Source organism: Bubalus bubalis, chromosome 3, assembly GCF_019923935.1.
Source record: "Bubalus bubalis isolate 160015118507 breed Murrah chromosome 3, NDDB_SH_1, whole genome shotgun sequence".
Lineage (NCBI taxonomy): Eukaryota > Metazoa > Chordata > Mammalia > Artiodactyla > Bovidae > Bubalus > Bubalus bubalis.
The window spans coordinates 131518501-131541242 of NC_059159.1; the positions used below are offsets into that span (position 1 = coordinate 131518501).

General features: G+C 48.9%; 1 protein-coding gene and 1 long non-coding RNA gene across 9 annotated transcripts in view; one reads left to right on the top strand and one right to left on the bottom strand.

The window, feature by feature from the left end:
• Nucleotides 1-11143: 11143 nt before the first annotated feature.
• Nucleotides 11144-17886, bottom strand: LOC102413655. 2 transcript variants are annotated; one of them, XR_003107585.3, is made up of 3 exons: nt 17816-17886; nt 16978-17054; nt 11144-12360 (listed from the first exon to the last, which is right to left on the bottom strand). It is a non-coding gene; the product is annotated as an uncharacterized LOC102413655 (long non-coding RNA). The 2 variants fall into 2 exon arrangements; XR_003107583.3 differs by lacking the exon at nt 17816-17886 and adding an exon at nt 17201-17557.
• SORBS3 (sorbin and SH3 domain containing 3) overlaps nt 12803-22742 on the top strand; it is a 29019-nt gene continuing 19079 nt past the window's right edge. For 4 of the 7 annotated variants that reach the window (XM_044940114.2, XM_044940115.2, XM_044940118.2 and 1 more), the window contains exons 1-5: nt 12803-12954; nt 17833-17974; nt 18205-18322; nt 19785-19978; nt 22676-22739. In XM_044940114.2, coding sequence (XP_044796049.2) covers nt 12851-12954; nt 17833-17974; nt 18205-18322; nt 19785-19978; nt 22676-22739 — 622 coding nt within the window. In that variant the 5' untranslated portion in view covers nt 12803-12850. Of the gene's footprint in view, nt 12955-15013; nt 15391-17832; nt 17975-18204; nt 18323-19784; nt 19979-22675; nt 22740-22742 lie in introns of those variants that run through there. The other 3 variants (XM_044940116.2, XM_044940120.2, XM_044940117.2) reach the window with 2 other exon arrangements.

The window sequence follows — 22742 nt, forward strand, 5'->3', positions numbered from 1 at the left end:
CATTAGGTTGCAATTGTGTATTAGTCTCTGTCACATATTTTAGAATATAAAAACAAGTGTTCAGATATAGTGTTTGAATAATCTTCCCTTAGTTTTTCAGGTCACAACCAACTAGTGAAGAACATTTCAGGGATCCTTAGGCTCCCATTTTTGGTTTAGCCTGGTGACAGGTGCCATGTCATAATAACTCATCAGTCAGCCTTGAAACATGTATCCCAGGAAGTAGTACTTTATATTCGGAGCTTGGAGGACACCAGAAAACATTTTTCAAAAAAATACAACTTCAGGGAATTCTCTGGTTGCCCAGTAGTTACAAATCCCCCACATGTTCACTGCTGAGGGCCTGAGGTTCAGTCCTGGTCAGGAAACTAAACTCCCTCAAGCCACATGGTGTGGCTCAAAAAAGAAACAACAGCAAAAAAAACAAACAAACATAATTTCATAAGGAGAATGAGGATTAAGCCCATCTATTTCTGTTTTCCTATACCTTGCTAACAGTTCCCGATTTGTTTATGACAGAAATCAAAGTATTTTGGAGGTTGGAATCTGACGGCATAGATTGCTCTCTTAACAAAAAAGATAGGAAGGATATTGAGACGAAGAGAAAAAAATCTCTTTTTGGATTGTGAGTAAAACTTCTGAAAGGAGGGAGAGTCTCCAGTAGCTGTCTTTACTGATCATCATTTCTTTATAATCAGAGGAATTGATCACCTAGATATCCTCATACTCCTCTTTCCCCCAATCCCAACAGAGAAAGGGCTGCCATCTTGGAAATCTCATGTAACACTGACCATCAGTTCACAAGTCTGATGGATGGGTGTCCCTGATCCCATTCTCTTGTCCATCGAGGCTATTCTTACACATACACGGTCCACAGGTAGAAACCTTGGGCTTCGATCATAAGGGCTTCAGTCGAGGCAAATAAGGAAGTAGTTACTTTAAATCCTTATAAGCAAAAATTATATTAGTTTTTTAAAAAAGAAGTTACTTAGGAAGGTCTTCATTTTCTTCTCAAAATGTAGTATGATAAAACAATTTTCCTTGACAGAGCTGAGGGAAAAGATGTATTTTACAGGTACCCTTTGAGCAGTTGAAGTACCAGCCAAAAGTTAAGTGGTCACAATTCAAGAAAATTAGAAGGGGTTTAAAAGAGCAAAAGCTCTTATAGGAAGTTGGGTTTGGAAATCCTGTTGAATGCTAGAGGTAAAAGCATTTCTTATGTTCTGTGGAAGGCTGGGGTGTGTACTTCAATGCTTTAGAAAGTTGTGTGGTGAGTGTAATACAGTGCGTGCGTGCCAAGTCACTTCAGTTGTGTCTGACTCTGTACAACATGGACTATATGTAGCCCACCAGGCTTCTCCGCCCATGGGGTTTCCCAGGTAAGAACACTGGAATGGGTGGCCATTAACACCAGACCACAGTCAGTGTGCCTGTATGGGCATCTGCACCTGTGATTCAAGACCGTCTAGAAGATGTGAGCCTTAGGAATATATTGTAATAACGGTACTTGTTCTTCCCTTTAGACTTCATTGGAGGATTTTAACCTATTTTTTTAATGTTTTAATCTAAACAACTCCCAAGAGGGCTGGTGGCCTGCCCTCAGTTTGTCATAGGGCTACCTGGGGCCTGATCATTTGCCTGGAGTCATCATTTCAAACATTTTAATGCTCTCAGTGCTCTGCAGTGTCGCTGTTTTGAAAACCTCTTCTGTTTTTACTAAATCTTTCCTCTGAATGTTTGCTCTAAAGATACTGGAAATACTTTTCTCTTGTTCTCCCTCACTTTAAAGTTCACAGGGACCTTATTCAACTCTTCTCATGGTGGGGGGCAGCGGGGGCGGGGGGCACTTTCTATATCTTTGTGAACTTTTCTGAAATAACCATTTTTGAAATAACACTTCCCAAAACTCAGTTTTCCCAATTTTGTTTACTTCCATGTTATACAAAATTTCAGAGTGATCAGTTGACAGTTCTCATTAATCAAAATTTCAGTACTTATCTAATACAAGTTCAAAACATACATCCGTTTCTAATTTCTGTGTCCTGGATATTTACAGCAAAAGCAAAACAAATAAACTGTGTGTGTGTGACAGAATGCTAAAACAAAAGCAGCCTGTTTTCTTGAAAACCTTAGGTTATGGGTATAGACATTGCTAATTCACTGGGCTTTTTTGACTAGATATTGACCGTCAAAGCGAAAATGGCTTATCACACCAATGGGCATGATGTGCCTTCTTGCCTAAGACAGAAGCATCAGACTCCAGGAATATCGGTGTTTTTCATATCTTTTAATCTATGTTTACATAGCCTTCTCTGTTCCTACAGAACAGATACAGTTCCATGAAACAAGTTTTTCTCAGTAGCAAAGATTTGCTTTCTTATCCTGGTAACAGGATATCTGATTTCATGACATTATTCAAAATAGGGCTTCCCTAGTGGCTCAGATGGTAAAGAATCTGCCTGCAATGCAGGATACATGGATTTGATCCCTGGGTCGGAAAGATCCCCTAGAGAAGGGCATGGCAACCCACTCCAGTATTCTCACCTGGGAAGTCCCATGGACAGAGGAGCCTGGCGCGCTTCAGTCCGTGGGGTCGCAAAGAGTCGGACATGATTGAGTGACTAACACACATTCAAAATAGGAAAAGAAATGTTCTTACTTGTTTTGTAAACAGAATGTCATTATTTAATATCCTTATGGAGCAAGGGTGGGATTCCTTAGAGTTGGATAACTTGGGGCCTTGGCATTGTCCCTTAGATCCTCTTCTGAGTTATTTTAACACATAAAGTTTGAGGTGGCTGCTCTAAGAAAAATATTATAAACCATGCCTACATGAGATACAGCTGGATTCACTACTCATGGTCATTACTCAAGAGTCTCTCTAGCCTCAGAGTAAATAAGGCTGAAATCTGTTCCCTCTACTCTCCCTTGTTTTATGTAAATATTGTTTGCTGATCTCCAGAATTTTCGATTGTACCATACCTATACATATAAAACTCAAGCTCATGAGAATTAAGTTCATCCTGACCACTCTGGGTGACCAGTCAGTTAAAATGGTTTAGAACAATCTTGTTACTGGATTGACTGATTCATAGTTTTTCTCTATATTAATTATCAGGGGTGTTTCTTTTTCCCCTCTCATTTTTGTATTGAAAATTATTTTCGCACCCATAAAGACTTGTTGATGTATCATTCTAGAATCTCCAACATTTATCATAGTTGTTACAGTAACTGTGGAACCCAAGGTTTTCAGAGGATTGTTCAGCTTTCCGTATCCCTGCAGAAAAGACCAGAGGGAAGGTGAACCCAGAGCCTGGGTTGTGGGAGTGAGGCTCCAATTTCCTAAATCATTTGTGATTATAAACATGGATTCCCACCTTGCCTGTCACCCAGGTCTACAGGTTTTCTGAAATCTGCTATACGAGAGAGGAAAGAGCAGGCTAGGGGAACCCAAGAATAGCTGGAGAAGGGTTTTTATTACCTGGAGCATAGCACTGAAGCATTGACATCCCACAGTCCCTCTTCAGCTCTGCTGTGATCAAAGGCTCCTAGGAGAGTCATAAGAAAGAGCAGATGCGTGTAGGGGAAGGAAGTCGTGTAGTTGAAAAACAGGGTCATTCCTCTTGAGTCCAGCAGAGAACTGTATTCACAGGAGAGCTCTGTGCCATTGACAAGAGTGCGAAAGAGGAAGCCTACATGACTTTGAGACTTGTGACCTGACCTGCCTCTGTCCAGCCAACCACATTGAATGGGGTCAGTTAGCTGCCTTCATCTATGGAGTCACAAAGGTAAAGATGATCCTGGAGAGTATATTCCCTCCAGGGAGGCCATGGCCTCACGCCCCAGCAACCTTGGCATGACTTGCTAAATAACACCTTTGTCCAAGACAGGGTTATGTGTCTTCTCCTCTCTACACCCTCATGAGCAGTCCAGGTGGCTTAAGATCAAGAAGGGAGGACATGGATGTGGACCATCCCTCTGAGCAGCCCTAAGGGAGGGCCATGCACACTGCCTTTTTGTAAGTCTTTGCCCCAATTCCCTTCACTCCTTTAACATAGCTGTCTTCAAATAACTTTCTGTTTTTTTTGCATGTTAAAGTGAAGTGCATGTAATAAGGAGGTGGTCTACTGTAGATTTTGATTTGTGGCAACAAAGATAGGATTTTTGTCTGTCAGAGAAACTTTTTGGAGACACCATCACGAATGCCTCACTTCCTTTCTCAGCGCACTGTGACCCAAAGCTGTGTTTCCTAATAGAGATGTCAGCAGGCATTTTTCCAAGAAAGGATCTGGGCTTTGCTTCCTAAATGAGACAGTTAGACATATGAGACTAGCTGGTGGTGTATTTTTTTGAGGCTTTTCTGAATGATGGATTATTTGCTTGTGCTTAGAGATTACTGGCTTTTTCTTGCTTTCTGTTATGTTAAAGCAAATGGTATAAATGTTATTTATTAGTAGAAATTTAATAAAATAAGTTTTTTGTGAACAAAAAATTAATTTGTTAGAACTTTCTTACTGTATGGTGGAAGTCATCTTGGGAAAAAAAAGCAGAAAACAACTCTTCAGATTAAATGTTAACGTTATTGGCTCCCTGTGTCTTTATTTCCTATGTTTCCTGGTGGAGGCACTTGTATTTGGTTCTTGTTGATTCATACCTGACTCTTCTGCAACCCCATGATCTGTAGCCTCTAGGCTCCTCTGTCCTTGGGATTCTCCAGGCAAAAATACTGGAGTCAGTTGTCATTTCCTTCTCCAGGGCTCTTCAGTTCAGTTCAGTTCAGTCAGTCCCTCAGTCATGTCCGACTCTTTGAGACCCCATGAATCGCAGCAACGCCAGGCCTCCCTGTCCATCACCAACTCCCGGAGTTCACTCAGACTCACGTCCATCGAGTCAGTGATGCCATCCAGCCATCTCATCCTCTGTCATCCCCTTCTCCTCCTGCCCCCAATCCCTCCCAGCATCAGAGTCTTTTCCAATGAGTCAGCTCTTCACATGAGGTGGCCAAACTACTGGAGTTTCAGCTTCAGCGTCATTCCCTCCAGAGAAATCCCAGGGCTGATCTTCAGAATGGACTGGTTGAATCTCCTTGCAGTCCAAGGGACTCTCAAGAGTCTTCTCCAACACCACAGTTCAAAAGCATCAATTCTTTGGCGCTCAGCCTTCTTCACAGCCCAACTCTCACATCCATACATGACCACAGGAAAAACCATAGCCTTGACTAGACGGACATTTGTTGGCAAAGTAATGTCTCTGCTTTTGAATATGCCTTCTAGGTTGGTCATAACTTTCCTTCCAAGGAGTAAGCATCTTTTAATTTCATGGTTGCACACCATCTGCAGTGATTTTGGAGCCCCCCAAAATAAAGTCTGACACTGTTTCCCCATCTATTTCCCATGAAGTGATGGGACTGGATGCCATGATCTTCGTTTTCTGAATGTTGAGCTTTAAGCCAACTTTTTCACTCTCCACTTTCACTTTCATCAAGAGGCTTTTTAGTTCCTCTTCACTTTCTGCCATAAGGGTGGTGTCATCTGCATATCTGAGGTTATTGATATTTCTCCTGGCAATCTTGATTCCAGCTTGTGTTCCTTCCAGTCCAGCGTTTCTTTCTCATGATGTACTCTGCATATAAGTTAAATAAGCAGGCTGACAATATACAGCCTTGACGAACTCCTTTTCCTATTTGGAACCAATCTGTTGTTCCATGTCCAGTTCTAACTTGCTTCCTGACCTGCATACAGATTTCTCAAGAGGCAGGTCAGGTGGTCTGGTATTCCATCTCTTTCAGAATTTTCCACAGTTATTGTGATCCACACAGTCAAGGCTTTGGCATAGTCAATGAAGCAGAAATAGATGTTTTTCTGGAACTCTCTTGCTTTTTCCATGATCCATCGGATGTTGGCAATTTGATCTCTGGTTCCTCTGCCTTTTCTAAAACCAGCTTGAACATCTGGAAGTTCATGGTTCACGTATTGCTGAAGCCTGGCTTGGAGAATTTTGAGCATTACTTTACTAGCGTGTGAGATGAGTGCAATTGTGCGGTAGTTTGAGCATTCTTTGGCATTGCCTTTCTTTGGGATTGGAATGAAAACTGACCTTTTCCAGTCCTGTGGCCACTGCTGAGTTTTCCAAATTTGCTGGCATATTGAGTGCAGCACTTTCACAGCATCATCTTTCAGGATTTGGAATAGGTCAACTGGAATTCCATCACCTCCACTAGCTTTGTTCATAGTGATGCTTCCTAAGGCCCACTTGACTTCACATTCCAGGATGTCTGGCTCTAGGTCAGTGATCACACCATCGTGATTATCTGGGTCATGAAGATCTTTTTTGTACAGTTCTTCTGTGTATTCTTGCCACCTCTTCTTAATATCTTCTGCTTCTGTTAGGTCCATACCATTTCTGTCCTTTATCGAGCCCATCTTTGCATGAAATATTCCCTTGGTATCTCTAGTTTTCTTGAAGAGATCTCTAGTCTTTCCCATTCTGTTTTCCTCTATTTCTTTGCATTGATTGCTGAGGAAGGCTTTCTTATCTCTTCTTGTTATTCTTTGGAACTCTGCATTCAGATGTGTATATCTTTCCTTTTCTCCTTTGCTTTTTGCTTCTCTTCTTTTCACAGCTATTTGTAAGGCCTCGCCAGACAGCCATTTTGCTTTTTTGCATTTCTTTTCCATGGGGATGGTCTTGATCCCTGTCTCCTGTACAATGTCACGAACCTCATTCCATAGTTCATCAGGCACTCTATCTATCAGATCTAGGCCCTTAAGTTTATTTCTCACTTCCACTGTATAATCATAAGGGATTTGATTTAGGTCATACCTGAATTGTCTAGTGGTTTTCCCTACTTTCTTCAATTTCAGTCTGAATTTGGTAATAAGGAGTTCATGATCTGAGCCACAGTCAGCTCCTGGTCTTGTTTTTGTTGACTGTATAGAGCTTCTCCATCTTTGGCTGCAAAGAATATAATCAGTCTGATTTTGGTGTTGACCACCTGGTGATGTCCATGTGTAGAGTCTTCTCTTGTGTTGTTGGAAGAGGGTGTTTGCTATGACCAGTGCATTTTCTTGGCAAAACTCTATTAGTCTTTGCCCTGCTTCATTCCGTAGTCCAAGGCCAAATTTGCCTGTTATTCCAGGTGTTTCTTGACTTCCTACTTTTGCATTCCAGTCCCCTATAATGAAAAGGACATCTTTTTTGGGTGTTAGTTCTAAAAGGTCTTGTAGGTCTTCATAGAACTGTTCAACTTCAGCTTCTTCAGCATTACTGGTTGGGGCATAGACTTGGATTACTGTGATATTGAATGGTTTGCCTTGGAAACGAACAGAGATCATTCTGTCGTTTTTGAGATTGCATCCAAGTACTGCATTTCGGACTCTTTTGTTGACCATGATGGCCACTCCATTTCTTCTGAGGGATTTCTGCCTGCAGTAGTAGATATAATGGTCATCTGAGTTAAATTCACCCATTCCAGTCCATTTCAGTTCGCTGATTCCTAGAAGGTCGACATTCACTCTTGCCATCTCTTGTTTGACCACTTCCAATTTGCCTTGATTCATGGACCTAACATTCTAGGTTCCTATGCAATATTGCTCTTTACAGCATCAGACCTTGCTTCTATCACCAGTCACATCCACAGCTGGGTATTGTTTTTGCTTTGGCTCCATTCCTTCATTCTTTCTGGAGTTATTTCTCCACTGATCTCCAGTAGCATATTGGGCCCCTACTGACCTGGGGAGTTCCTCTTTCAGTATCCTATCATTTTGTCTTTTCATACTGTTCATGGGGTTCTCAAGGCAAGAATACTGAAGTGGTTTGCCATTCCCTTCTCCAGTGGACCACATTCTGTCAGATCTCTCCACCATGACCCGCCCATCTTGGGTTGCCCCACGGGCATGGCTTAGTTTCACTGAGTTAGACAAGGCTGTGGTCCTAGTGTGATTAGATTGACTAGTTTTCTGTGAGTATGGTTTCAGTGTGTCTGCCCTCTGATGCCCTCTTGCAACACCTACCATCTTACTTGGGTTTCTCTTACCCTGGGCGTGGGGTATCTCTTCACGGTTGCTCCAGCAAAGCACAGCCGCTGCTCCTTACCTTGGACGAGGGGTATCTCCTCACCGTAGCCCTTCCTGACCTTCAACATGGGATAGCTCCTCTAGGCCCTCCCCGCGCAGCCACTGCTCCTTGGACGTGGGGTTGGTCCTCCCAGCCACTGCCCCTGACCTCGGACGTGGGGTAGCTCCTCCCGGCCGCCGCCCCTGACCTCAGACTTGGGTAGCTCTTCTCAGAGTTCCTGCGCCGTTGCAGCCTGGCACTCTCGGCCACTGCCCCTGACCTCGGACATGGGGTAACTCCTCCAGAGCTCTTACCCATTCAGTAATTCCAGAAGTCAAGGGAAAGGCTGCTGCTTGATGTCTGGTCTGGTCTCTGGTAATGCTAATTCTGCTCATTCCCCTCTCAAGTAAAGGAGTCCCATCACAATAAAAGGAACCTCTTTCCTTGACCTCCTCAGCTCTCTAGTTTTCAGCCTGGTTTGCTGGCTGTGGTGTTGGTTCTATTTCTCCCACTCAGAACCCACTTCCTTATCCTGGCCTCCTTCCTGGCACTCTGCCTCTGCCAACTCACTCTCAAGTCCCAGCTCCTTCTATGGCATCTCCGGCAGAGGCCGCTACTTGAAGAAAAGGAAGAAAGACATCCCAGAAAACACACAGTTTTACAAAAGATAAAAATAATTTCTATTAGAGCAGTTTGATAGCTTTGCATTTGATCCTAATAATAGACACAAATGAATTCCATCTTGCGAGAAGTCAAATAAGCCAAAGAGGAGTCAAGTGTTGAACCCCTAAGAAAGGAAGTGTCAGGCCAGCTTTTAATTCCTCTGGGAAGTAGAAATACCAGGAGGTGCTGTGGATTCATAAGAAAAATAACTCCTCTGGCCAGGTGGGGGTTAGGGGACAGGCTCTTTACACTAGAAAAGGCATCAGTGAGGAGATTCTATCAGTTATGGTAGTAGAGGTAGAAAGTGTCAGTCAGGACCGACCAAGCCTAAGTAAGGTGATTTCACCGTCAGTACAGACACAGCAAGGACCACAGTGCAGCTTTTGGGCTGGAAGACAAGCCCAGATTGCTCATTCCGAAAGAGCTAAGTATGCATGTTGGGCTCTTTGCGATCTCAATAGCATCCTGACTTAACAATGTCCTCAGCCAAACCCTCAGTAAAATAAGGTAATATTTGCCCTTATTTCAGTCTTTTTTTCTTATTTTTATTAATTGATTTACAATGTTGTTAATTCCTGTTGTACAGCAAGTGATTCAGTTATAAACATTCTGTTTTTAATATTATTTTACATAATGATTTTTCATAGGGTATTTTTTTAATTGGAGGACAATTACTTTACAATGTTGTGTTAGTTTCTGCTATACAACATGAATTGGCTATATGTATACCTATATCCCCTCCCTTTTGAACCTGCCTCCCACCTCACCCCATCCCACCCCTCTAGGTCATCACAGAGCACCCAGTTGAACAGACATTTTTTTAAGCCTGAAAATTAAGAACTCAAATGCAAATTTCTATTTACCTCTCACTACATCTAGATCCAATCTGACTTTCTTGCCGGCTCTGTGTAATTGCCTGATCTTTTTATCACAACTTTCAGGTTTTAGAAAGAAAATCTGTTCCATTTTGATACAGGGGATTAACACTGGTAAAATTATTCTTTTTAATGTGGCTGTGCTTCAGGAGAAGGTTCATTTTAGAATTCGAGGAGGTGGGAAGACAAGGTCATTCTATGTTTGGAGGCCAGACCTCTTACCTCGTGGTGTCCACTGGCCAGCAGATCAGCCTCCTTATCTCCCTTATCTCAGTTTACCTGCTGGGAAAGGGTCATGCAGACCTACTTTTCCAGCTCCTGGTCTGTGTGCCTTCTTTGTGGCTGAGTTAACTTGGCTGGATTTTCCCTCTGAGGTCATGATTTATTTATCTTTCCCTTATAAAATCTCTCTGAAGAACTGACAGCCACTCGCTCTTCTTTTCTGTCCTGAGAACTAAAAGAGGTTCATCCAGCTCAGTTCTTCTCAAAGACATCCCGTCTGCACATTGTGCTTGTTTGCTCATCTATAAAAGGAGGGGGAGAGAGAGCAGTCGTTGGTGTGATGTCAGTGTAAAGGCCTCCCTGAAGATAGACTAGATAATTGGACAAAAGTCTGAGTTCTCTCTCAGCCTTCAGGGTTTGGACGTGGCTGACTCTGAGAACCTTGAATAGATGGCTGTTACATCATGTGTGCGCTATGGAAAGATTTGTGCCAAGCTGGCCCAAAGGCCTCATTCTCTGTCCCAGGGGATCCATTCACTGTGGTTACCAGGCTCCAACGAGGACCACAACTGACCTGTAATGGGTATTTTTTCCCCAGCACACTTGGGTTAGGCCACACCACTGTCAGCTTCAGAGGGTCTTCCAAGACCCACAGTGGGTCACTCGTGTTCCCCATCTGTTGCTACTGCTTCCATGACTGTTTGGCCTGATAGAAGCTCTGGTAGAACTTGGCTGGCAACATAAGCAAAAGCCAGAGTCAGGTGTGGACCCAGGAGAAAAAAAGATGAAGACCAGGGGATGAAACAGTGCAGACCTGTACTCCTGTCTCTGGTGTGACTTGTTTTCAGTTCCTCACTAATGGGTCACTGTGGCCTTGCCCTTTAGAGAAGTCCAAAATCCTCGAAAGGAACAGGGCTTTCTATGCTAATCCATTCTGGTTGGTCTGCTTTGCCCAATGTCCCTGGCAGGAAGAAAACACTCTTCTGAGAGCACAAATTAAGAACCTGCTCATAGCCTAACTAAACTCTATAGCAAAGTTTGTTCATTCCTGTGGAGAGGAAGGAATAGCAGATGCTCTTCCTCCGTCTAATATGGGGGGACTGAGGCACAGAGCCAGGGGGCCACTTGGCTGCTTAGGGCTGATCTGACTGTGACATTCAGACTCCAGACTCCCAGCACCAGACACTCCTCAAGGACTGAGAGTTCAGGGTCTTCTTTAAAAAAAAAAAATTATTTTTAATTGTAGGATAATTGCTTTACAATATTGTGTTGGTTTCTGTTGAGGCAGTCCTAGCATGGGTTGGAAAAGAATTTCCAGACACAGAGCATTTCAGAAGGCAGTGGGTTTATTACGAACAAAGAGCAGAGATAATGTGGGTACTTGGAAATGCAGTGGGCCGACCTCCTGACAGACCAGGGAGAACCAGTGCTTTTCGTGGGTTAGTGGCCAATTTTTATAGCCTCAAGACAAAATTCCTGCCAAAAGGCCAGCCTTAGGTGATTGGTTAGGATGCTATAGGATGAGCACTGGGGTGGGCATTTTTGCCTAATATGGGTCAGGGAGTTTGCTGGTGATGATCAGGGGGACTTTGGGCAAGATTACAAGGGGGCTCAGTCAGCTTCAGAGATGACCTTTGTTCTGGGCTCCACTTCTGTGGCCTTGGTGCAAGGCCTCGCACCTGTGGCCTTGGGGCAAGGCTCCACAGTTGCTTCCACACATCAACATGAATCAGCCACAGGCAGATACACACGTTGCTGAGAGTTCAGGTTTATGTCTTCTGGGATGCCTGGCTTACTTTTTCTCACTTGAGAAACGAAACTGAATTCTCCACTCACCCTATTCACTTACATTAAAAAGCTACTTAAATGCTCTTTCCAGTCATCCTTTCTTTTGGTGACTGAGGCTGATGTTCAGAGCCACCCACATTCCGGTATGAACACCCACCCTCTTCTCCCCTTCCATGTAAAGAGCATAACATCTACCAGTAGTCTCTTGGCTAATCATCCCTGAGTGTGGCAGGCGTGGACAGACCTCAGTTGACATGGGGGCTGTGGGGGGATAATCCATGGAACAAAAGGTGGCCGCCTCAGGGGGCAGGGTGGGGGCGGGGCACACGGCCAACCAGGATCAGATAGCTAGAAAAAAACAGAGCGGTTATGTAACAGTGTTTACTATGGCTCAGGTGGCTCTGAGAAGACACAGGCAGCAGCCCCCCTGACAAAAGATGGTGCCAGAGCCCCGGAAGAGTCAGAGGGAGGGAGGTCCCTGTCAGGCGATAAGGCAGTCGCCAGAGGAGAGAGTGCACTGGGATGAAAGGAATCTGCTCTGTTGTTGGCGACAGCCCGGTCACCTGGGATGGCCCTCCCTAACCTCAGCTTCTCCCTGAGCCATGCCAGCTCTCTGCCCCATCAGGCCAGCAGCCAGCGAGCTGAGGCTGGCAGGAGGAGTTGAGAAATCAGACACCTGGCTTGGGGTTGAATCTCTGGATGTCGCGATTCTTTTCCTTTTAATCTCCCACTTTTCAAAGAGAAAGGATTCTTCTCCCTAAAGATGAGCAGAAAAGGAGGTGTCAGTTCGTTTCCTTAGACTCTGTGCTCCCACCGATTGCTCATCCTCTCTTCCATGAGGCTGTGGGTTGGAGGGAGCTCCTCCTTGGTCCAAGTACACAGCCTCTGACTCTCAGGAGAGTGATTCCCACAGGCACCGTGGCACAGCAGGTTCTGACCTGAGACAGAAGGTGATAAGCCCAGCAGGACCTGAAGCAGACAGGCAGAAGTCAAAGCAGCTCAGGTCTCCGGCAGAGCTTCCCCCACCGCCTACTACAAAGCTGGTTACTGGACTCCCCATTCCTATAGAGATGAGGCTGGTAGCCAATCCCCCGCTCCTCGCCCATGGCTGCCTCCTCCCCCTTGTGAGAAACAGGAAGCTGGGGACCTTTGTCGGCTCAGCTGCACCCTCTACATTAAATATTTATCTTGGAGTCCAGGTCAGAGCCCTAGAGAATAAGAGAACTTGCTGCTGGTGAGAAGCGGGTATGGCCAGGATTCCTGGAGTAGGAAGATCGTCAGCTTCACCATCTTTGGAGAACAAGGAAGAACACGAAAGAGATGTGGCCCTTAATCACCAGGATCCTGACAGGTGGAGAAAAAACTGGTGACAAGGGAGATGGGCACCAGCTTTGTCCCTCAGGGAGGGAAGAGGGTGGTGCCTGGGGGTGAGTAGGGATCCAAGCATTAGGGGAAGGGCAATGCACTGCCGCCTGCACTCAGGTACTCTCAAAGCTCCTCCCTCCTCTCTGACGCTGACTTCTGTGGGCAGAGGTTACCCCGCCCATGCCCTTCCTTACAGCTTTCCTGGAGAATCAGAGATTCTTGGAAGGGGCCTTCAAAGTGATCTGGTTCAGCTCCCTGCTGTTGTTTAGTTGCTAAGTCCTGTCCGAGTCTTTTGTGACCCTGTGGACTGTAGCTTGTCTGGTTCCTCTGCTGAAATTCCTAGGCAAGAATACTGGAGCGGTTACTCAGTGCAATAATTACTTTTATGAAGATTCCCCACAATTGGCAGACTTGGAACTCCTGAAATCATTTAAAAGCTCTTTCTTGGAGACCTTGGATCTGCCTTGGAGTATGTACCCAGTGGTGCCAGGTCTGCCAGTGCAGCCAGAGAGTTTCGACGCGGCAGCCCTGCAGACACTGGAAGCTAGGTGGCACGCCTCTCTCTCTAGCTTCTTAACCTAAGCCTCCCCTCCTTCCGCGCTTCACACGTGAGATTGTTTCAATCTGGTTCACCGCAAAGCAGACAGCTCTTTTAACCTGAATCAGGGAATGATATAGCTAATAGTATCTGTGATGGTAGGGATTTAAAAATAAGGTTTTATTTTTCTCCATTCCCTTCCTTCTCAACTTTTGTGCTGAATGGGAAACACTCTGAAGTGCATGGTGGCCTCAGAGTACCAGTCTAACTCCTAGTTATTGTGTATTTGCTAAGTTGTGTCCGACTCTTTGTGACTCTCTGGATTGCAGCCTGCCAGGTTGCTCTGTTCATGGGATTTTCCAGGCAAGAATACTGGAGTGGGTTGCCATTTCCTTCTCCAGGGGATCTTCCCCATTCAGAGATCCAACCCATTCTCCTGTATTGGCAGGCAGGCTCTTTACCATTGAGCCACTAGGGAAGCTCCCTAACTCCCCATAGGTCCTAACAAATGGTTCCATATTTTCATAATCTATAATTGATCGCTTCCAAAGTAGATCTGAGATTGCCCAGCAGGTATTTACAATTTAGTTGATTTGGGGCATGGGGTCTCAGAGCCAAGCCAAGGACTAAAAAGTAGTATCCCAGAGTCTGTCCACTAGCAGTAAGCATTCATTAATAGTAAAGCATTCATCAAACCTTCACTATAACAGGCTCTGTGCCGGCACAGACGCTCTCTCACACAGGGGAGAAGGGGTAGTGGGCATGGCCAGAGGGGATGAGAGCCAATGGGCCCGGGCTCTTAGGACCTGTGTCAAAGCAGTGGGAACAGCGGAAAAGCAGCAAGATCAAAACAAATACGGTGTATGGGAACACCAAGACCCCGGTAACCCCATCCCTGCCAAAGGGACCTCGCCCTCATCCTCTTCAGGGGCGCGGCACGCCCAGCGGGCCGCTGCCTCGGTCCAATTTCCTCCCGCGGCTGTCCTCCGCGGGGCCTGCACGTGTGTGAGCATCCGCCCATTGGCCAGTGCACGCGTGTGTGTGTGTATGTGTGTGTGTGTGTTTCTGTGTGCACACGCCTGGGACGCGCACTCACGTAATCAAACTCTGTCTTCAAGAGAGGAGGGAGATGGCCGGGCCTTAACTCTGCCCACTAGGCCACTCTGTCCGTGCAGCGACCTTATCCCGGCCCCAGCCTGTCTGCATCCGGGTCCCATATCAGTGGCTGGCTCGACCCAGGTTCTTTAATCACTCCTGCTCTCTGTCCTGGTTCCGCCGAGTAGCGGCTCCCTTCCCACCCCCTGGAAATGTCGCTGGAAACTCTGAGTGCCGCTCGCTGGTCCCCGCCCCCGCCCGACGCCAGCCCTGCGGTGGGGGCGGGAGAAGCAGCTGGGAAACCGGAGCGGTCTCCCTGGGGACCCTGGACCGCCTCTCTCGGCGCCGCCTCGCGGCCGACCCGGCCCCCGGCAAGGCCCACAACGTCCTCGCCGCCCTCCCGCTCGCACCCTGACGGGGAGTTCTCTCGCGCCCCGGCCGGCCGGAGCCCCCGCCCTCCACCCAAGTCCGGCCCAGGGGCCAGATCACAGGGAGAGACACACTCCGCCCGCGCGCCTGCCGGCCCCGCGCGCCTCTCACGGTCCTTGCTCCCAGCGCTCGCCCTCGTCCCCACTTCTCCGGCCCCGCCGATCCCCCTCTTCCTCCTCGGGCGCCCGGCCTCGTGGAGCCCGTCCTGACCGGGTCACAAGGGCGGACGGCACAGCCCGGACTTCTCCCTGCCCTCCTTCCCCGAGGGCCCGCCGCGGCCGCGCCAGGCAGGAGCCGCGCAGAGATGCTCTTGTGTCCTCTCGGGCGCCCGCAGTCCCCTCCACCTGCTCTCCTGGGAAGGTAGGTGCCCCGGAGGAGAGGGAGCGGAGAGGAGGCGGGGGCTGCAGTCGGGGAGGGACCCGCACTCCAACCCGGGGGAACGCGTGAAGCCCCTCCCTCGGGCGTCCTGGTCCCAAACTCTGGGGGAGGGAAAGAGGTGAGAAGACCCCCTTAATCCAGATGAGGCGCAAGTCGAGAAAACCTGAACTTGTCCACGTGGACTTGTAGCTGGAAAATACCCCTGGGATGCACCTAAGGCGCAAGCCCCCAAAGTCAAGGCAGTTCTTGGAGGGAGGGAAGAGTCTGCCAACTACAGTGGGCTATTTCACGTTTTTCAGCCGTTAGGGGGGAAGGGCTGCCCGATTTCAGGGAGGACCTGGGGGTTTCCTGTCCCCCTCTGTTCTCTGCCAGATGAGGAACCCACTGCCCCAGTGCCTCTATCCTCCCTGTGAGAAGTCCTTATCACCTCCTGGTACGGGAGGAACACTCAGCCCATCCTTCCCCACCCACTCCTGCATATCCTGAGAGGTGCATCACAGGGTGCTGTGTTAGGGAGAGTCAGACAGCTGGGCGACCAAGGATGAGCAGCACCTGAAGAATCAGACCTCCTACCGGCCTCTTCCTCCTGCAGGGCAGTTCTCAGGGAATGCAACAGGGTATGGCAATGAGAGGGAAGGAGGCTGGGTCAGCTGATGATCAGGGCTGCCTGTGCTGACCTTGCATTTTGGCCTCCGTTGTCAGCTGTCTAGGGTGGGGTTGCGGCTAGGAATCAGCATGCCTCAGAGCTTCAGATCTCCTACTCTCCCCTGCCTCAGTTTCCCCCGCAGAGTGGGGGAGAGTAGCCTGGAACTGGGGTGTGTCTGCCTGTTTTGCTTTTGGTAGGAGTCCTAATTGGATCCAGCTGGTGAGCTGCCCCTCCTCCAGCCTCAGCCATTCACTCTCCCCCACCACCCCAGCTAGGGATGGGCCCGGAAAAGCTGTGTCCCCAGTAGGTCTGCTCAAATGTCAGAAGGAATTGCCACTCCCTGACTAAAGTCAGAGAGTTGCCCCCAGCTTTGTTTGTACCCTACAGCCCCACCATGGCTGAGCAGAAACTGGGTACAGCAGTAGTCAAAGCCCCCAAGGCACTTTCATCCGCTCTGGTCTTCACAACACTTGCACTGCTCGTATGACCCCCTCAGCTGCACACCACCTCCCACTGCATACCTCCCACCTACTATTCAGCTGAACCTCCTCTGTACTTACAATTCCCATACTGCTCATATGACCCCCCACCCAGTAGCCCTGCACAAGCCACGTTCTTACATTCCATCCACCATCTTAAGTATCCACCGTGCCAACACTCCATGCTACACAAACAGCACCTCACAAGGTCCTTGCCACCCTCCTGTGAGCCCCTAGATCCCACAGGCACACGCAAGCCTTAACTCTAAACAAAAGTGCCAGAACCGGTCTAGCGCCAGAAGGTGGCCGAGGTTGGCTCAGCCTCTGGTCACGTTCACCAGGACAGGTGAGGGGGGACAAGACGGCCTGGGCAGCTCGGCTCTCTGGTGGAAAATCCCCATTGTCTCCTCTCCTGAATGTGGGAGCCCTGTCTCTTGACCTCACCTTTGCCTGGGGTGGAAGGACCCAGCTGGCCAGTCTGGCATGATGCTCCCTGGAAGACCCTCTGTCCAAAAGACAGCCTGGAGGTGTAGGAGAAAGTGGGGTGTGTGCACACCTCTGTGTGTGTGACAGCACCGCCTCCCTGGAGCCGGCCAGCTCCCCGCTCACCCACTAACTCGCCGTCCAGCCCAAGCCCTGGCCCAAGCTGCCTGACCCCTCATGGCACCTGGAGTCCTGTGAGGCTTCGGTCTGAGCCAAGAGGCCAAAGAAGGGAGCTGATACTACTTTGAGCTCAGAACGAATGGTTCCTGCGGACTGGACATGCCCAGCCTCCCTAGAATCTTGGCCCTGCTGGGCAGTGGGCGGGTGGCCGCTTCCCACCCCACTGCCTGACTAACCCTTTGTGCCCTCTGGCAAGCAGATGCTCACGGGGCCTGGGGGTGGCAGAGGGAACTGAAACAAAGTCCTGGTACCCGGGCCCGCCTCTACCAGCTGCCCCAGTTCCCTCTGCCTTCCCTCCGGGGGAGAGGGCCGTGCTGTTCAGTGAGAGCCCCAGAGGGGCTGGCCGCAGGAGGTATGCTCCCAGCCAGCTTCCCTCCTCCTCCTCCTTGCCCGGCCTCCCCCTCCCCCACTCCCACCCAGAGCTCCTGCCCGAGGCCTAACAAGCAGCCCATTGTGCCTCTAGGAGCCTGCATGGGCAGCCTGAAGGCGGGTGCCCACAGCGGCCTGTTTCCTGGGTCTCTGAGCTCCCACCAAGTTGGCCCGACCCCCTCCCTCCCACAGCCCCAAGGTTGAACCCAGAGGACAGGGGCAGCCTGGACCCAGCAGGGCTCCCCCTTACTTCTTCCTTCCCCACAGAGGACACGCCGAGGAGCAGCTCTCCAGCCCTGACCCGAGCATGCAGGCTCCACCCCACAGCCTCCCAGCTGGGCTCAGCCTGGATGACTTCATCCCGGGCCACCTCCTGGCCCACGTAAGGTCACCCGCCCGGGGGACACGGGTGAGTGAGACAGCAAGGGAGCGGGTACTATGGGCCCCTACTTGGGGAGGGGGGCTCAGGACAGGTCGGGAGGCAGCAGGAGGATCAGCGCGGGAAGGGGGGCGGATGACAGCTCTAGAGAGCCTCGCTGGTTCACCAGACAGGGTCCAGCCGTCACCCTTTAGCCATCCCTCCTGCCCACCTGCAGAACCCTCTGGGCCTGAGCTGCTGCTCCTGGCCCCTCCCGACAGGTGCCCGTGATCCGGAATGGTGGCTCCAACACCCTTAATTTCCAGTTCCATGACCCTGCGCCCAGGACCGTGTGCAATGGGTACTTCCAACCGAGGAGAGATGCTTCCAGACACCCAGGTGGGTCTGCCTGGGAAAACCAGCTCCAGGGTTAGGGGTAGGGGAGAGGGGTTCAGTCAGAGGTTCTTGGGCTCAGCCTTCTGGCACCCACCCTGGGTCAGGTGGAGGGACAGGAGGTGGGTGAAAGTCTCTCAAGGCCCTGGGGCTAGTGAGCTCAGCTCACCACCCCTCCCTGTAGGCACGTGCTGGCCTGTAAGAGTGAAACTGCTGTGGTAGAGACCAGGCTGACACATCCCTTCCCCTGCCTCCCCCACCCAGTGCCAGGGGGAAGGAAATGTGCAGGGAACATAGCCTTAGGCCAGGGGGACCTCCAGCAGGCCAGGGGATGGCTTGGATTGGGAATGGAGGCTGAAGGAATGTGAGCATAGGTGGGTTGAAGAAGGGATGGGCGCTGAACACAAGACACGCCCCCTAAGGGCTGCCCTCACCCCCCATCTGTATGCAGCAGCCCAGCAGAAGGTTGCAGAGATAGCTCTGGGACTCTGCCAGCTCCTGGGCTCCTATGAGTCAGCCCAGCCCAGCCCAACCCAGCCCACGGGGTCTGGGAGATTCCTGGAACCTCCTGGGTGCACATCCACCCCCAAGGGCCCTCTCTTTAGGAGGATGGCAACATTTATAGAGCATTCCTTTGAGGCAGCCAATGTGTTGAGTAGTTTACACATTTAACAAATAGTCAGTAAGCACATAGAAAATCCTGGACACTGTAAAGACACCTTCCAGGTCTTACCTCACTTCATCCCTCCATAGCCTGGCAAGGTAAGGTGTCATTATTAGCATCTTCTCAGTGAAGGACCCGTAGGGATGTTCAGTCACAAAGGCTGAGCTGAGGTTCAAACACTGGTCCATTCTGCCCTGAAGCCCTTTTGTTGTTACACCTGGAGGCCAAAGGTGCTGGTGAGTGAGTTTCTGCCCCTGGTTTGTCGATAATGTTCAGGCACTGGCCTGAACACAGTCACACACATTAGATCTCCCTGTAGCTCTGCTGTGACTACGCTTATTTTACAGAAGTTGGAAACAGGCACGGTGAAGTTGATTGCTGTGCCTAAGACACACAGCCAATAGGTCTGCATTCAGGTCTTTGCCCCCAGCCCCTGGCCCTTTTCTGCCACACCCCACTGTCTTCCCCAGCTAGAGATGCCTCTAGCATTCTCTGCATGTAACAATTCTAGCTCTCATTCTAAAAACTCTGAGGACATCCCCAACAAAGCAGGGTGGGGTGGGAACGGGCATAGATTTCTCAAGATAAAATCCATTTTCATTCACTTTAACTAAAAAGTAAACAAACAGAGCCCTGTGGTCCTGCCAAGGATGGGGACATTTGTAGAGTCTGTGTCATCAACTTAGACAAACAAGGAGTTGTTGAAACTTTTGAACCCACAGGGCTCAGTGGTCTGAGGAGCTGAGGGACAAATAAGCCTAGGTGGGGCCCCTTTGCTGAAGCTCCTCTCCATGTACTCCACAGACCCTGCTTGGTATCAGACCTGGCCGGGCCCTGGGAGCCGGCCCCCTGGGAACCAGAAGACCCCTGCCTCCCAGCATTCCCAGAAGTGGTCAGCTACATGGACCAAGGACAGCAAACGGCGGGACAAGCGCTGGGTCAAGTATGAGGGCGTCGGGCCCGTGGATGAGAGCGGCATGCCAATTGCGCCCCGATCTGTGAGTCCAGGGCTGGGGCTGCTGATAGGTGGGGCCCAGAGGTCCACCCTGAGCTCCACCTCTGACACAAAGGCTGTTCCCAAACCATACCAGACTAAAGCAGGGGTTCAACCATTATGGGTCTGGGGCATCATGAGCCCCATAAAATTATGAGCACTCTGGCATGTCTGAGTTGCACAAGTGATTTTTTTTTTTGGCGGGGGAGTGGGGCGGGCAGTTCTAGACTATCCCATAGGTTCTCAATGGTAGAGAGCCACTACTGTAAGGGCTGACCCTGGCAGGGACTGCCCCGCTGCCCCATTCATGGCCCTGGGCCTGGCATGGCACTGGTGAAGTGGTTGCTGAGTAAGTGACTGACTGAATGGGTGAACGAGAGAGTCCTCAGTGAGGCCTGATGGAGCAGCAAGCTTGGAGGATCTGAAGGATTCATGCTGGGAGGACCTGCCCTTCCACCACTCCCAGGCCTATCCTGAGCCACCTGTCTGCCTCTAGTTCCTTACCGGAAACTCAGATTAGTAACATAGCCCTCGCTTCCCAAGGTTCTTTGGCATCACAGGTGAGTTCAGATCAGATCAGATCAGTCGCTCAGTCGTGTCCGACTCTTTGCGACCCCATGAATCACAGCACGCCAGGCCTCCCTGTCCATCACCAACTCCCGGAGTTCACTCAGACTCACATCCATCGAGTCAGTGATGCCATCCAGCCATCTCATCCTCTGTCGGCCCCTTCTCCTCCTGCCTCCAATCCCTCCCAGCATCAGAGTCTTTTCCAATGAGTCAACTCTTCGCATGAGGTGGCCAAACTACTGGAGTTTCAGCTTTAGCATCATTCCTTCCAAAGAAATCCCAGGGCTGATCTCCTTCAGAATGGACTGGTTGGATCTCCTTGCAGTCCAAGGGACTCTCAAGAGTCTTCTCCAACACCACAGTTCAAAAGCATCAATTCTTTGGCGCTCAGCCTTCTTCACAGCCCAACTCTCACATCCATACATGACCACAGGAAAAACCATAGCCTTGACTAGACGGACCTTTGTTGGCAAAGTAATGTCTCTGCTTTTGAAAATGCTATCTAGGTTGGTCATAACTTTCCTTCCAAGGAGTAAGCGTCTTTTAATTTCATGGCTGCAGTCACCATCTGCAGTGATTTTGGAGCCCCCAAAAATAAAGTCTGACACTGTTTCCACTGTTTCCCCATCTATTTCCCATGAAGTGGTGGGACCGGATGCCATGATCTTCGTTTTCTGAAAAATGTTGAGCTTTAAGCCAACTTTTTCACTCTCCACTTTCACTTTCATCACTTTTTAGTTCCTCTTTACTTTCTGCCATAAGGGTGGTGTCATCTGCATATCTGAGGTTATTGATATTTCTCCCGGCAATCTTGATTCCAGCTTGTGTTTCTTCCAGTCCAGCGTTTCTCATGATGTACTCTGCATATAAGTTAAATAAACAGGGTGACAATATACAGCCTTGACGAACTCCTTTTCCTATTTGGAACCAGTCTGTTGTTCCATGTCCAGTTCTAACTGTTGCTTCCTGACCTGCATACAAATTTCTCAAGAGGCAGATCAGGTGGTCTGGTATTCCCATCTCTTTCAGAATTTTCCACAGTTTATTGTGATCCACACAGTCAAAGGCTTTGGCATAGTCAATGAAGCAGAAATAGATGTTTTTTCTGGAACTCTCTTGCTTTTTCCATGATCCAGCGGATGTTGGCAATTTGATCTCTGGTTCCTCTGCCTTTTCTAAAACCAGCTTGAACATCTGGAAGTTCACGGTTCACGTATTGCTGAAGCCTGGCTTGGAGAATTTTGAGCATTACTTTACTAGCATGTGAGATGAGTGCAATTGTGTGGTAGTTTGAGCATTCTTTGGCATTGCCTTTCTTTGGGATTGGAATGAAAACTGACCTTTTCCAGTCCTGTGGCCACTGCTGAGTTTTCCAAATTTGCTGGCATATTGAGTGCAGCACTTTCACAGCATCATCTTTCAGGATTTGGAATAGGTCAACTGGAATTCCATCACCTCCACTAGCTTTGTTCGTAGTGATGCTTTCTAAGGCCCACTTGACTTCACATTCCAGGATGTCTGGCTCTAGGTCAGTGATCACACCATCGTGATTATCTGGGTCATGAAGATCTTTTTTGTACAGTTCTTCTGTGTATTCTTGCCATCTCTTCTTAATATCTTCTGCTTCTGCCAGGTGAGGTAGAGGATGTGAAATACCTTCCTACCCTATCCCCCACCAATACTGTTTATTTTTCATTACATAGAAACACATATTCTTTGTAGAATCATCAGAAATACATAAAAAGAAAAAAAAATATATAAGCCACCCCAGATCTCACAATTTAAGGCTCATCACTGGTGGAGATTCTTCCATATATCTGGGTATTTTTTTTATATAATTGAAAAAAATTTTTTTGGCCATGCCACATGGGATCTTAGTTCCCCGACCAGGGATTGAACCCACGCTCCCTGCATTGGGGGCACTGAGTCTTAACCACTGGACCACCAGGGAAGACCCCTTCTATATATCTTACTCAAACATAACAGACTACACGGAGGTATTGTTACTAAAGATGTCACAACAGCCCACCCAGGGGGGCTTCAAGGGTGGCCAGAGAAAAGACTCAGCGAGGAAAAATGTCTGTGGCTTGATATTGGGAGGGTGGCCTGACTTTGCCTTCTTTGATCCCAGAGTGTTGACAGCCCCAGGGACTGGTACCGAAGAATGTTCAAGCAGATCCACTGCAAAATGCCGGGTG